This window comes from Schistocerca americana, chromosome 4, assembly GCF_021461395.2.
Source record: "Schistocerca americana isolate TAMUIC-IGC-003095 chromosome 4, iqSchAmer2.1, whole genome shotgun sequence".
NCBI classification, from domain to species: Eukaryota; Metazoa; Arthropoda; class Insecta; order Orthoptera; family Acrididae; genus Schistocerca; species Schistocerca americana.
In genome coordinates this window covers 442,095,613-442,112,204 of record NC_060122.1, presented here as the reverse complement: position 1 = coordinate 442,112,204, position 16,592 = coordinate 442,095,613, and the positions used below count along the sequence as shown (strand labels likewise).

General features: G+C 43.4%; 1 protein-coding gene across 1 annotated transcript in view; it reads right to left on the bottom strand.

The window, feature by feature from the left end:
* Window positions 1–16,592, bottom strand: part of LOC124613534 (adenylate cyclase type 2-like) — a 283,418-nt gene that overhangs the window by 161,429 nt on the left and 105,397 nt on the right. The window contains exon 3 of the mRNA XM_047142245.1: window positions 15,010–15,378. Within this exon, the coding sequence (XP_046998201.1) occupies window positions 15,010–15,378 (369 nt within the window). The remainder of the gene's footprint in view (window positions 1–15,009; window positions 15,379–16,592) is intronic.

Sequence of the window (16,592 nt, the reverse complement as noted above, 5' to 3'; positions counted from 1 at the left end):
CATTTGTAGACTTAGAGAAAGCTTTTGACAATGTTGACTGGAATACTCTCTTTCAAATTCTGAAGGTGGCAGGCGTAAAATACAGGGAGCAAAATGCTATTTACAATTTGTACAGAAACCAGATGGCAGTTATAAGAGTCGAGGGGTATGAAAGGGAAGCAGTGGTTGGGAAGGGAGTGAGACAGGGTTGTAGCCTCTCCCCGATGTTGTTCAATCTGTATAATGAGCAAGCAGTAAAGGACACAAAAGAAAAATTCGGAGTAGGTATTAAAATCCACGGAGAAGAAATAAAAACTTTAAGGTTTGCCGATGACATTATAATTCTGTCAGAGACAGCAAAGGACTTGGAAGAGCAGTTGAACGGAATGGTTAGTGTCTGGAAATGAGGATATAATATGAATATCAACAAAAGCAAAACGAGGATAATGGAATGTAGTCGAATTAAGTCGGGTGACGCTGAGGGAATCAGGTTAGGAAATGAGACACTTTAAGTAGTAAAGGAGTTTTGCTATCTGGGGAGCAAAATAACTGATGATGGTCGAAGTAGAGAGGATATAAAATGTAGACTGGCAATGGCAAGGAAAGTGTTTCTGAAGAAGAGAAATTTGTTAACATCGAGTATAGATTTAAGTGTCAGGAAGTCGTTTCTGAAAGTATTTGTATGGAGTGTAGCCATGTACGGAAGTGAAACATGGACGATAAATAGTTTGGACAAGAAGAGAATAGAAGCTTTCGAAATGTGGTGCTACAGAAGAATGCCGAAGATTAGATAGGTAGATCACGTAACTAATGAGGAGATACTGAATAGGATTAATTAAGAGACAATGAGCCATAAGGTACTAAATAAGAACCTTCATTAATAACAATAATTTCGGACAAATGTACAGTAGCAATCTTCTTCAGATTCGATAGCTTCTTACTAGTACCTGGCGCTGGAACGGAACCAAAACTGCCAGAAATATTCAACAAATCTTTATAGACCAGCATACGTCTGCGACGGCGATGATTTAGCAATAGAAAAATTCAGTTTCAGACCTAAATGTATTTAGGACCTGACAATACAGATATACTAGCAGTCTTCTTCAGATTCGATAGCTTGTTACTAGTACCTGGCAAAACTTGACTAGAAGAAGGAATCGGTTGGTAGGACGTGTTCTGAGGCATCAAGGGCTCACCAATTTAGTATTGGAGGGCAGCGTGGAGGGTAAAAATCGTAGAGGGAGACCAATAGATGAATACACTAAGCAGATTCAGAATGATGTAGGTTGCAGTAAGTACTGGGAGATGAAGAAGCTTGCACAGGATAGAGTAGCATGGAGAGCTGCATCAAACCAGTTTCAGGACTGAAGACCACAACAACAACAACAACAGACCTTAGCTAGAAATAGCACAGATAAACGAGACACAGCTCAAGCGTTCCGTGTTACACCAAGAAAGTAAAAGATGATAGATTTAGAAGCTAAATTTTAAACTGCAAAACATTACTAGTAGCAGATCTGAATTTTGACCATAATTTATTGGTGTAAACTGTAGATAAAAGCTGAGGAAATTACAGAAAGGTTTGAAAATAAGTGTATGAGACCTGGGTGAATTAAAAGAACCACTGGCTGTTGAAAGTTTACAACGCGACAGTAGGCAACGATTGGCAGAAATAAAGGGAAGCAGTACACAAGAAAACACAATAGTAGCTTGGAGAGATAAAGCAGTGAAGGCAGCAGAGGATCAAATAGGCGGGCCCAGTAGAAATCCTTGAAAATAACTGAAGACATTATTATGGCAAGATCAGAGGAAGCAGTTGATATGGGGACGCCAAACTGCGAGTAGAAGATGACAGAACACTAACAGATCTAAGTCGAAAAGAGGCACCTGGAGTAGATGACATTCCATTAGAATTATTAAGATCTGCAGGGAAAACTAGTCACGAGAAAACCATTCCACCTGGTATGCGAGGTGTTTGGGAATGGCGAAACACCCTCAAACTTTGGAGGAATGTAATAATCCCAGTACAAAAAAAGGCAGACGCTGACAGAGGTGAATATTGACGAACTATCAATTTACGAAATCATGGATGTAAAACAGAAGAATGGAAAGACTGGCAGAAGTCAGCCTTGTAGAAGATCAGTTTGGATTCTGGAGAACGTAGGAACATATGAGACAAAACTGTCCCTACGACTTACTTTAAAAAATAGTTTACGTTTAAAGCATTTGTAGACTTAGAGAAAGCTTCATCAGTACACTCTTTGAAATTCAGAGGGTAAGAAGAATAATATAGAGGGAGTGGAAGTTTATCTTTGTAAAGAAAACAGGGTTCAGGTACAAGAGGAGTCAGAAGATACTGAAGCAGTTAGATTCGGAACTGAGGCACTGAAAATAGTACTTAGGTTTTGCTGTTTGTGAGAAAAAAATTATTTATGATGGCAGATTTAGCGAGGATGTAAAATGCAGATCGATAAAGAAAAAAGAAACTTCCACGAAAAAGAGGGATATCTTAATACCCAATACAAATTTAAGAGTTACGGAAGTTGTCTGGATTATAGCTGTAAATGGCACTGAAATGTTGACGATAAACGATGCAGACAAGGAGAAAACAAATGCTTATACTACTGGGAAATGTTGAAGATTTGATGCGTAATTCGTATAATTAATGAATCAGGGAGAAAAATTTATTAGCCAACTTAACAAAAGGAAGGGCTCGGTTGGTAGAGCACATTATGAAACATCAAGGAAGGGTTAATGTGGCCTCACTTTAAGAAATACAACGCCTAGCCTTTTTTTTTTGTATTTTTATTTATACCAATACTCGTTTCGGGCTTTCGACTACCTTCAATTGTCGTAACAAATACTTAAATCTTTACTTAGTGCATGAATAAAAACTTCGACTGTAATTTGAGTACTGTAGCTGCCTTTCTATTCTGCATGTTGTTGCTCCCATTTTCCTCGTTTATAAGCATGGCACAAACAATTTTTCTTTGTATGACGCACAGAAATAGTCCAGTATCCGCCATCTCTCGCTTTAGAGCTTCTTACTTGAACCTTCAATCAGTCTCATTCAGAAAGAGATCAAGAATTTCAAACACACCTTTTTTAAATCTTCGTTCATGAGAATAGGTCAGCTGCAGGCAATGTTTCTTTCTGTTTCAGTCTCACTGGTATTTATCTTGGCCGTAAGATATTTGGTTCTTTCAGATTTAGGTTCCTGGTATAATCTCAGGCTTTCTTTAACAGGATATCAAACATTTCCAAAGTCCTGCTTTTAGAACGGATATAGAAGGGTTCACTCCCACTGCATTTCAATCTGGATTCTGTAGAGATCGGACAAGTTCTTCATATAGTCCAAACATTTCAGTAGCGTCTGTCTTTAACGTTTCGAGCCGCTTCGCTTTGCCACCCAGCACTAAACGTCTTTTTGTCTCTAATAGTGCTCTGTGCATTGAATACTTCGGTCACTGTCTGTGCCCAGTCGTAATTTTCCATCAAATGTTTCCCAGTTTTTGAACTTACAGCTCATCGGGTCGGATACATTGATGTATCAAACGTAGAACTTTCAGATTTGATTTCGTCTTTCGACACCAGATGTTAGCACGTCTACGTACACGTTTTTCCTTTTTGTTGTTTCCAGAATTATATTTGAGACGTCTTTGGCAGTTACCAAGACATCACACAATGAATCACAGCTTCTTGAAACTTCCTGTAGCGCAATAGCCAAACAGTATTTGCTGTAGTAGATGTAACATCTCTTTGAACGGCCCTGAAGGATTTGCTTCACACCTTAGTTCCGCCTGGATATGTTAGCTGTACCAATGTGACAACGAGGGCGCAGAAATTCAGTTCCTAGTGAGAGTCTTAGAAGGATGATATGTTGTTGCCAGTGTTTATGCTTTGGAGTCTGGCGGAGTGTATAAATCCCAGAAAAAGCTATTTTAGTTCGAGCATCTAATAGTCGACGCAATGTACACAAAGAGTGAACTGCTTCTGGCCAGCCATGTCCATTGTTGAATCTTCCGTAATTCCGTAAAATGGAGAATATTTTATTTGGTACGGAATGTCTCATGTGAACTATAACTATCAATAATTTGTTTTGTATCGCCGGTGCCAACCACGTGCCGTAGCGCTTCAGTCAGCTCTTCAGTTCTGGTGCGTCTTTCCTCCTTTATTTGAGAAGTGTCATGAGGTTTCCTGCCATAGTTTCATGACCTCTCAGTGTTCTATCTTTCTCCTGATCTGTCAGCACATGTCATACAATTTGGCCTATCATGTTGTGCTGTTTTCATGTTACTGAATAATTGCGATAGATTTTCAGTGAGACTTTTTTGCAGCTTTTTTCCAGTTACAGAAATCTTCTTTACGAAAAAAAAAGGTTTCTTTCTGTAGTCTTCTCTTGCTAACTGTGTTGATAGACTCAATGCAGTCGTAGCAGATAACACTCTCTCTTTACTTCGTAAACTAGCTACGTATAAGACACAAACCACTCCGATTTGCAATATCCTCTATTCCATCGCGGAAATTTAAGACAAGGCAGGATACAATGTAGTGAAGTGTAGTGTAGACAGATCGTTTCTTTACACGGATGCTACAGTTTAATTCAGTTGTAAGCAAAAATTACTCTCAACCAAAATACTAATCGCATATTTGCTGGTTACAGCATAGCTTTATCCCGGCTCTGCTTGTAGAACATGCACATGTCTAACAGTAAGTGAACTTTACAGGGTAGAAACCGTATTTTGCTTCCTGAGACATTAAAAATGGGAGGGGCGAACCCCACCCTCCAAGTTGATACACGGTTGGCTGTACTGTCAGAGACCAGGAGGCAAAGTTGTAGAAGACAAACGCAACAGTGAAGATACGACTGCACAAAGTGTAACTGTAGCAGGCCATTCAAAAAACCATCGTCGTCTGTCTTCATAGTGCACCTGAATCCACAGTCTACAGAGGTCTAACCTCTAGATCGCGGGGCCCAGGTTCAATTCCCTGCCAGGTTGGAGAGTTTCTTCACCCGAGGCTCCCAATCACTTCATCTCATTTTCATCAGCGAAGTGGTGCCAAATAGAAAGACTTGAGCGTGGTGGCCAAAGAAGCACAGACGGGACCTCCCGGCCATTAATGCAACACAGTCATTTCATTTCATCACCCAAATCCACAGCAATCCGTATCATGCTCTTTTGGCGGGTCAGCAAATCTCCGCAATATGGTACAGTTGCAACGAGTCTCTGGTAAGTCGAATGTTTTTTGTGCCATATCCCGATGTAAAGTTTATGGACTTTTCTTTTTCAAAGAAGCAATTATTACTAGTGATTGTTATGTTGATGTGCTAGAACTATGACTCTTCCCTCAACTGGAAGAAGCTGTTCCACAGATCTTTATTTGGCAACAAGATCGTGTGCCGCTGCACAAGCATAACTGAGTATGCACTTAGTTAAATGATGTACCCAACTGCTGGATTGTCCGCAAGGGGCCGGATGACAGAACTTGTTTTGCATGGCCTCCACGTTTCAGCGAACTGACACCGTGCGATTTTACCTTTGGGGCTTCATAAAGGATGTGTATGGACCTCAGCTACCAGCTGATCCACACGACTTAAGAAATAGGACTGAAGCAGTTGTTGCAACAATTACTCCAGACACACTGGTCAATGTTTGGGAAGAACTCGCCTATCGACTCGACGTGTGCTGTGTGACGAATGGTGCTCACATTGAACACTTCTAAGAAAAAGTGTTTGATTTTCTCTTTATTTGATGTGTTATTTACAATTGTAAGTTGTCTGTAATAAATTCTACAAAGTCTTAAAACCCGGATATTCATTTTAGACACCCCGTATTTTGCACATTCGATGCTCAAGGAAAATATGTGAACATGAATAAAACCGACAAACCGCAGGGCGGATTCCCGATTGGAAATGGAGGAAAAAAGGTCCTAACAACATGTGTCCGGAAATGCATCATTGCCACGGTAGATGGTGCTGACGAATGACAGTTCCTCTGCTCATGTGCCGTATGTTCCTTCTATGTTGCAGGCTGTGTGATTGACGCAGCATACTGTAAGCAGCAGAATGGTCCGGTAATTATGTCGGGAACAAATTGGGAAGGTGCTTGTGTATGGTCAAGCAGATGGAAACGATCAAGAGGCAGCACGGCTGTGCCACTACAAGTACACTCAGAGACGTCAACCACATCACATAACATGTCAAGCCTTGTTCAATATGGCTCTGAGCACTATAGGACTTAACATCTCAGGTCATCAGTCCCCTAGAACTTAGAACTACTTAAACCTAACCAACCCAAGGACATCGCACACATCCATGCCCGTGGCAGGATTCGAACCTGCGATCGTAGCGGTCGCGCGCTTCCAGACTGAAGCGCCTAGAACCGCTCGGCCACCAACGGCCGGCTGTCAAGCCTGTTTGGGCGTTTGTGTGGTCATGGGTCCTTTCAGACATACAAACGTGCTGGGAGGTCGCAGCAGTGGCGGCTGTTGTGTAAGAACGCAAGAGCACGTGAACACCCTAACTTTTGACACCTTTCGGAGTTCTGATTATTTTTCTGTGATCGCCGTTAAATGTAATGTAAAAGCAGTAATCTGAAATACACGGCCCTAAATCAACCGGCCGGCCGAAGTGGCCGTGCGGTTAAAGGCGCTGCAGTCTGGAACCGCAAGACCGCTACGGTCGCAGGTTCGAATCCTGCCTCGGGCATGGATGTTTGTGATATCCTTAGGTTAGTTAGGTTCAACTAGTTCTAAGTTCTAGGGGACTAATGACCTCAGCAGTTGAGTCCCATAGTGCTCAGAGCCATTTGAACCATTTTTAAATCAACCGGACTGTACTTCATTGGTATTCCTCTAGAATCCGTGAAACTTGGCATCAGGATCGTGAGTACACTTTCAGTTGTGCACATTTTAGAGACCTTTTGCGCATGCGTGGCTGGCGTGACGTAATTGCCTTACAGGCCAAATACCTACAGGTTTTCATAAACAATGTGCACGGTTCACGGCGTGCACTGCTAACCATTACCACACAACAAAAGTTTACATCAATGCCACCAGGTGTAGCACACTGCAGCAGACTTTTATCCCCATTCTCTTTGCATAAATTCCGGTAGACGGTAGCACACTCCTCAGGTATGCAGATTCACTCACTACATAGTGAAATGACATCGGACATCAATACATGTTACAGTTATACTGACAGAAAAACCTATTTTGTGGGATTATGAATGAGATATAATATATTAAGTTTTTGATTTTATCATACAGTAATCCATCTAAGGCGCTGAGAACCACAAAGTACATCATCGTCGATTGTGAGATGGTAGCAATTATTCACGTTTCTGACATCTGTTGATCATGTTCATCTGTGAAGCCAAAGTATAATTAGGTGTATCCTGCATCACAATGCATCCCACGGGGGCCACTTTGAACATCTGTTATGACATGGACGCGATGCAGTTTTGTACTGTGTTCCGGGACCATTTGTTGTCGTTGTTGCACGCACACCGTCCGTTTGTAGGCAAATGTTCATAGGACCTTTTTCCTCTATTTTCAGTCAGGAATCTGTCCCTGTGGTTTGTTTTATTAATGTTCACAATGAATAACGTTGTCATTTTTGTTACAAAAAATTGTTTACATGAAGGTGCATTGGAAACTAGCAGTAAAAGGCAGAATGTGTGGCTGACTAGTGGGATAAGGATATCGTGTAGAACAAAGCGGGAATCATATTAAAATGTTAAAAGGCTACAGTAGCACATTACAAACAGTATTGTAAGGTGTTTAAAATGTTATTAGGAAGGCAAAGATTATGTAGTACGCAAATAGAATAGCTAATTTACAGGATAAAATTAAAACCATTATGGTCAGTTGTGAAGGAAGTGTCTGGTCAGCAGCACAAAGCCGACGATATAAAGTCAGTTCGCAGTAAAAATACTTCTGTTACTGATAAGTCAGATATATGTACAGTATCTAACAATCACTTTCTGAGCATTGATGATGAATTAAATAAAAACTTAGTTTCTACAGGGAATCATATAACTCTCTTGGAAAATGCCTGTCCGAGACTTATGTCTGAAATACTCCTCTGTGATACTGACAAGGGGGAGATTGAGTCAACAATTAAATTACTGACGACCAAGATCTCTCATGGATATAATGGAATGCCTAGCAGAATATTAAAGTACTGTGCTGCACATGTTAGCCCTGTACTTAGTCATATTCGTAATTTTTCCTTTAAGAACGGTCAGTTTCCTGAACGATTAAAGTACACAGTAGTAAAGCCGCTTTATAAAAGGGGAGAAAGGGGTAATGTAGACAATTTTAGACCTATTTCTATGCCATTAGTGTTTGCTAAAGTTATTGAAAAGGCTGTGTATGCAAGGATAACTGATCATTAATAATTTGCTATCAAATGTACCGTTCGGCTTTAGAAGTCGTTTAACGACTGAAAAAACTATGTTCTCTTTTCTCTGTGCGGCACTGAATGGATTAAACAAAAGGTTTCGAACGGTAGGCATATTTTTTGATTTAACTAAGGCGTTTGATTGTATTGATCACAAAATACTGCTCCAGAAGTTGGACCATCACGGAATATGGGGAGTAGCTCACAATTGGTTCACCTCTTTCATTAACAACAGACAGCAAAAGGTCATTATTCGCAGTATTGAGAATGGCTGTGATGTTGAGTCTGAGTGGGGTACGGTGAAGTGGGGGGTGCCCCAGGAATCAGTGTTGGGGCCACTCCTGTTCAAGTGATATGCCCTCTAGTATTACAGGTAACTCTAAAATATTTCTGTTTGCTGATGACACTAGCTTGGTAGTAAAGGATGTTGTGTGAAACATTGGCTCTGTAGCAAATGGTGCACTTCATGACATAAATTCATGGCTTGTAGAAAATAGACTAACGCTAAATCACAGTAAGGCTCAGTTTTTACAGTTTTTAACACACATTTCAACAAAACCAATTGTTTTAATTTCACAGAATGGGCATATGATGAGTGACAAGGAACAGCTCAAATTTCTGGGTGTTCAGATAGATAGAAAACTGTCGTGGAAAGCCTACATTAAGAATCTTGTTCAAATAATCAATGCTGCCATTTTTACTATTCAATCTTTATCTGAAATAAGTGATAGTTCGACACGAAAATTAGTCTACTTTGTTTATTTTCATTTGCTTATTTCGTACGGTATTATATTCTGGGGTAACTCTTCCCATTCTAAAAGGATACTTTTGGCTCAGAAACGGGCATTTCTGGCAATAAGTGGTTAAGTTCACTAGTCTGGGTATTTTGACATTTCCCTCTAAGTATATATATTCTTTACTGTCACTTCTTGTTAACAATATCAGCTTATTCCCAAGAATTAGCAGCTGCACTCAGTTAACACTAGGCAGAAATCGAATCTGCATTTGGACCGCACTTCCTTAACTCTTGTGCAAGAAAGGTGTGCAGTATACTACTGCATCCATTTTCAACAAGCTACGATAAGATTTCAAAAATGTTAGCAGTAATCCACGCGCTTTCAAATCGAAACTGAAGAGTTTTCTCGTGGGTCACTCCTTCTACTCTGTTGAGGAGTTCCTTGAAAAATTAAGCTGATTCGCATGTTATATTGTTGATTCTACTTGCTTAAACTTATGGCTTGACTTTTTTTGGGTTCACAGATATTTTATTTTACCTGTTGTAACTTTTATGTTGCAATTTCACGTACTGACACATTTCATGACCTTGGAGATTTGCTTCTAATTTGGTCCTATGGAACTAGACGTGTAAATAAAACAAATAAAATAAACATACTACAGAAATAAACAGTTCCACCATAAAAGTGGACGTTAAAAAGGATTACGAGTATCGAAAATACACACATAAAAAAAAGTTTTGCGTCACCTCGGTTATGAGAATTGCGAACCTGTACAAATAATTGGAATAGAGATCAATATAAACATCATTTCCGCCCTTTTTATTGCTCGTGAAAACCACACATTGCATGTTGTACCACCATACAGCGAGACCTTCAGAGGTGGTGGTCCAGACTGATGTACACACCGGTACCTGTAATACCCAGTAGCACATCCTCTTGCATCGATGCATGCCTGAATTCGTCGTGGCATAATATCTACAAATTCATCAAAGCACAGTTAGTCCAGACTGTCCCACTCCTCAACGGCGATTCGGCGCAGATCCCTCAGAGTTGTTAGTGGGTCACGTCGTCCTTAAACAGCCCTATCCCAGGCATGTTCGATAGGGCCGGCCGAAGTGGCCGTGCGGTTAAAGGCGCTGCAGTCTGGAACCACAAGACCGCTACGGTCGCAGGTTCGAATCCTGCCTCGGGCATGGATGTTTGTAATGTTCTTAGGTTAGTTAGGTTTAACTAGTTCTAAGTTCTAGGGGACTAATGACCTCAGCAGTTGAGTCCCATAGTGCTCAGAGCCATTTGAACATGTTCGATAGGATTCATGTCTGGAGAACATGCTGGCCACTCCAGTCGAGCGATGTCGTGATCCTGCAGGAAGTCATTCACAATATGTGCATGATGGGGGCGCGAATTGTCGTGCATGAAGACGAATGGCTGGCCAATGTGCTGCCGATATGGTTGCACTATCGGTCGGAGGATGGCATTCACACGTATCGTACAGCCGTTACTGATCCTTCCATGACCACCAGCGACGTACGTCAGCCCCACATAATGCCACCCCAAAACAGCAGGGAACCACCACCTTGTTGCACTCGCTGTACAATTTGTCTAAGGCGCTCAGCCTGGCCGGGTTGCCTCCAAACATGTCTCAGACGATTGTCTGGTTGAAGGCATAAATGCGACATCCGTCGTTGAAGAGAATGTGATGCCAATCGTGAGCGGTCCATTCGGCATGTTGTTGGCCCCATCTGTACCGCGCTGCATGGTGTCATGGTTGCAAAGACGGACTTCGCCATGGGCGTCGGGAGTGATGTTGCGCATCATGCAGCCTATTACGCACAGTTTGAGTCGTAACACGACGTCCTGTGGCTGCACGAAAAGCACTATTCAACATGGTGGCGTTGCTGTCAGGGTTCCTCCGAGCCATGATCCGTAGGTAGCGGTCATCCACTGCAGTAGTAGCCCTTGGTGGCCTGAGCGAGGCATGCCATCGACAGTTCCTGTCTCTCTGTATCTCCTCCATGTCCGAACAACATCGCTTTGGTACACTCCGAGACGCCTGGACACTTGTTGAGAGCCCTTCCTGGCTCATAGTAACAATGCGGACACGATCGAACCGCGGTATTGACCGTCTAGGCATGGTTGAACTACAGACAACATGAGCCGTGTACCTCCTTCCTGTAGGAATGACTGGAACTGATCGGCTGTCGGACCCCCTCCGTCTAATAGACACTGCTCATGCATGGTTGTTTACGTCTTTGGGCGGGTTTAGTTGAGCGGTGGTAAAAATTGCTGCTTTGAAGAGCGCGCCGCAGCGCGTAGCGTGAAACAGTCGCCCTCCGTTTCTGGTGGTGGCGCCGCTGTGGCAGTCGCAGCTTTAGTGGGAAAGGGGAAAAGTTACCTGTTCACGTGCATTTAAGAGGCGGTATGAGCTTGCCAGTCTGTCAGTCTCGGCGAGTCTGGTCAGTCGGAGTGAGTCTGGGTCAGTCTCGCGTCACCAGTTGCTGATCTGTTTCTCGTTCGCATTTGTGCGGCAGTTAGTTATGTCTGTCGTCGGAGTGCTAGTATGTCTGTCGTTTGGATCAAACTTCAAAGCCGGTAAATGAGAGTCTTGCCACTCCGCCAGTAACAGAACTCAGCTAGTGGTCGCCCGGTCGGGACTGAGTTCCTGCATCTGAGTCTGCGCGTTAGGCCAACAGTCTGCTCGAGTTGCTCGGGCAACGGTCATTGGCGGTTGGATCGATCGGTTGGTCGGTCGCGCACTCAGGCAGAAGATGACTTGTCCGCCGTGAGCGTCGGCGCATGTGAGTCCAGTGTTCTGCGCCGTATAGCGAGTGGTAGTGGCTTCGCGGTCGACACAAGAGCAACAGGAGTCAATCCACGACATCGGGCTGGCCGGTGCGAGCTGCGACGCCGTGAGACGGGAGATCGGCGCGCCTTCCTGCGTCCGTTGAAGCGGCTGGCAGCGGACGGTTCGGGAGGGCGTTGGGGGCGCTGCGCCAGGTCTTCGCCAGACACCGCAGTTTTTTCTTTCTTTTCTTTTTTTTTTGAAGTTAAGTGATTCGTTATATGTTGTTTCATTTACTTGTTAAATTCTACTTGTTTTCTTGGTCAGTCTCTCGTCCCCAGCTTGCTCGTCTGTCTCACGTCTGCATTGGTTAGGCAGTTAGTGTCTGTCTGTCTGTCTGTCGGTCTGCCGTACGTTAATAGCTGCATCTGTCATGTTTGTCTTGTCGGATTCGATGTTAACGAATTTATTCCTTGAAGTGTAACGGCCGAAGATGTTTTTACCTTGCCTATCATTTTGAGAGGCGGTGTATGTGTAATGTAGAGCATGTTTGTATATTTTATGTAAAACTGCATTTCATGGGTTTTTATTTAAATGATCATTTTAGTATATAAAGTTGCCACCCTTCCACCGTAAGATTTAAAAAAAAAAAAATCAAGTTGCAGTTTCGGTGTCAAGTTAATTTTTCTAATGTTATTGTTTTGTACCATTTCCATCCCTCCTACGGGGTGCATAGTTATGTGCTTGTGTGAGTTGTTAAAATTTTTAGTTTAAAGTAATCTGGTGTGTTGTAGATTTGCACCAGTGTAATCTTTCAGAGGTTGTTGTGAGCGGTCGTGACTACGGCCCTGTCAAAAGGGAGCGGCAAGGTTCTCAGCCCGGAAGCTCCTACTGTCAAAATTTGTTTTCTGCCGCTGAATAAATTGTAACTTGATATTTAGAGGGTGCTTTCTGGTTATAAATTTAAATCTTTTTTTTTTTTTTTTAAAAAAAATAGGCTTTTAGGAATAAAATTTCCATTGGTTGAAAGAAATTTAATTTGTTTTCATCAGTTACCCACTGGCAACTACTTCCACGCTCACATAGTGTGATTAAATGCGTTAATGTTCTCGATGAATCGCTAGTAAATAAAGTAAATTCTTAAGAAAAGGTTTTGAAAGTTAAATCACGGTTCAAGTGACATCTCTGAACAGTCAAAGGGGCTGTGTTACTGATTCAATATCCACAGTCAACTATATATATATACTAAGATGGTATCTGTTCTTTCGGACAGATGAAAATGTGTGCCCCCACCGGGACTCGAACCCGGGATCCCCTGCTTACATGGCAGACGCTCTGTCCATCTTTTTCTTTTTTTAATCATTTTGTTCGCTGCATCTGCTCGGGGCGGACGTCGTAAGACATCCGTTGAAGTTCGTTGTTGATCGATTAGCTCAGTTTTTTTATTACAGAGGGCTGCTAACCCTCTGACCGAACACGCTGAGCTACCGTGCCGGCGTGAAAAAGGTCGCACGGCGCGAGACTCGATCCGGCGACCTTCGGATTATGAACCCGAGAGCTTACCGCTGCGCCACGGTCCATCTGAGCCACCGAGGACACAGAGGATAGCACGACTGCAGGGATTTATCTCTGGCACGCCTCCCGCGAAAGCCACATTCTCAACGTATTGTCCCGCACTACATTCGTAGTGCCCCCGCCCATTATACTCATTACTCGCGGCGCGTTGCCGATTCTCGTAAGAGTTCGGGCACTGTTTGTGCATTCGCACAGAAGAAGAAGATGGTCAACTGGCCGGTGAGCCTTAACTGTATATATATTAAGATGGTATATATACTAAGATGGTTCCGAAAGAACTGATACCATCTTAATATATATATAGGGTGATCAAAAAGTCAGTATAAATTTGAAAACTTAATAAACCACGGAATAATGTAGATAGAGAGGTAAAAACTGACACACATGCTTGGAATGACATGGGGTTTTATTAGAACCAAAAAGAAAAACAAAGCTCACAAAATGTCCGACAGACGCGTGAAAGATCTCTTGTGCGCGTCGTTTGGTGATGATCGTGTGCTCACCCGACACTTTCGTCATACTTGGCCACACAGGTCCCCAGACCTCAGTCCGTGCGATTATTGGCTTTGGGGTTACCTGAAGTCGCAAGTGTATCGTGATCGACCGACATCTCTAGGGATGCTGAAAGACAACATCCGACGCCAATGCCCCATCATAACTCCGCACATGCTTTACAGTGCTGTTCACAACATTATTCCTCGACTACAGCTATTATTGAGGACTGATGGTGGACATATTGAGCATTGGCTGTAAAGAACATCATCTTTGCTTTGTCTTACTTTGTTATGCTAATTGTTGCTATTCTGATCAGATCTGTCTTACTTTGTTATGCTAATTGTTGCTATTATGATCAGATCTGTCGGACATTTTTTGAACTTTTTTATTTTTTTGGTTCTAATAAAACCCCATGTGTGTCAATTTGTACCTCTCTATCTACATTATTCCGAGATTTATTGTTTTCAGACTTATACTAACTTTTTGATCAGCCGGTATATAGTTTCTTTCGGACATGTCCGAAAGAACAGATACCATCTTAGTATATATATAGTTAAGGCTCACCGGCCAGTTGACCATCTTCTCCTTCTGTGCGAATCACAAACAGTGCCCGAACTCTTACGAGAATCGGCAACGCGCCGCGAGTAATGAGTATAATGGGCGGGGGCACTACGAATGTAGTGCGGGACAATACGTTGAGAATGTGGCTTTCGCGGGAGGCGTGCCAGAGATAAATCCCTGCAGTCGTGCTATCCTCTGTGTCCTCGGTGGCTCAGATGGATAGAGCGTCTACCATGTAAGCAGGGGATCCCGGGTTCGAGTCCCGGTGGGGGCACACATTTTCATCTGTCCCCGTTGACGTATGTCAACGCCTATCAGCAGCTAAGGGTGTTCATTTCATTGTAAATCCACAGTCAACGTCTACCCTCAGGAGTCCCGAGAACCGGGGTGATGCAAAACTTTTTTTGATGCGGGTGTTAAGTGATGCCGGCGGAGACAAACGAGCGCGCAGGTTCGCAGCAGACGAGGCGACGTACCCTGTTAGAGATATCCGAAACGTCGCGGTAGGTGACGGTGGCGAAGACGGCAGCGTAGCAGACGGTGACGGAGACGCCGAGGACGGCGGCCTGCAGGTCGTGCGCGAGCGGCAGGTAGACGTAGACGGCGAGCAGCACGTGCGCGGGGTAGGCGGGGCGCAGGCGGCGCGTGGTGCGCAGCGCGCACGGCAGCACGTCGGCCGCCACCAGCGCCGCCGCAGCCACCAGCGACGCGGCGCCCGCCGTCCAGGGCGGCGGAGGGGGGCTGCCCGCGCGGCGCACGCGCACGCTCCACGCGGCCGGCGCCAGCAGCGCGGGCAGCGCGCACAAGTAGCTCACCGCGTCCTGCCACGTCTCCGACAGCCCGTCCTGCCACAGCCACGTGCGGACCAACAAAACTTAGAAACTACATGAGATGGGTGGCCAGTACACTACTGGCCATTAAAATTGCTACACCAAGAAGAAATGCAGGTGATAAACGGGTATTCATTGGACAAATATATTATACTAGAACTGACATGTGATTACATTTTCACGTAATTTGGGTGCATAGATCCTAAGAAACCAGTACCCAGAACAACCACTGTGGCCGTAATAACGGCCGTGATACGCCTGGGCATTGAGTCAAACAGAGCTTGGATGGCGTGCACAGGTACAGCTGCCCACGCAGTGCATCAAGAGTAGTGACTGGGGTGTTGTCACAAGCCAGTTGCTGGGCCACCGTTGACCAGACGTTTTCAATTGGTGAGAAATCTGGAGAATGTGCTGGCCAGGGCAGCAGTCGAACATTTTCTGTGTCCAGAAAGGCCCGTACAGGACCTGCAACATGCGGTCGTGCATTATCCTGCTGAAATGTGGGGTTTCGCAGGGATCGAATGAAAGGTAGAGCCACGGGTCGTAACACATCTGAAATATAACGTCAGCTGTTCAAAGTGCCGTCAATGCGAACAAGAGGTTGTAATGGTACTTGAATTACGTAACCATTACGGCACCTCACCTCAACCTCTCGATACCAGCAATATTCTACTGTGTTTCTGTAAAGTAGTTAACATATTTCTGTGACAACATTCAGATTTGATTTCATTAATGTAGAGGTACTTCGATACATCCATATGTATATATTGCAATGATATTATTCTTATGTGTATTCTTTCTTTTGTCACTATGATCTCCGACGTACTTGTAACTCTGATTTTTGCGGCGCGTAAGCGGTTATTAGAAAGTCAAGTTTTAGTCGTCATGTTAAAAAGACGCAAATTGTAGTCAGTTTATGAAATGTGAACTTTAACAGTGAGGAAGATATTTTCAAGTATGTTTTATATTGTGAAGTCATGTTTTGGAACGAATTACGTGACATTGCAACAAAAGTAATAAAAAAAAGAAGTGTAACTTAAATTCGGTGTTCTGATTACTTTTTTACATCACCATTGTCCTAACTTGCAAACGTTTCATCTTCAAGAATGGTTTATGCAACACATCTATAAAACTTTAGAATATCGCAGAATAACACCTAGGCCACTTTACATCCGAGCTTGGAATCATCACAACCTAGATTTTCGACGATTGAGCCATGAGTTCACAAC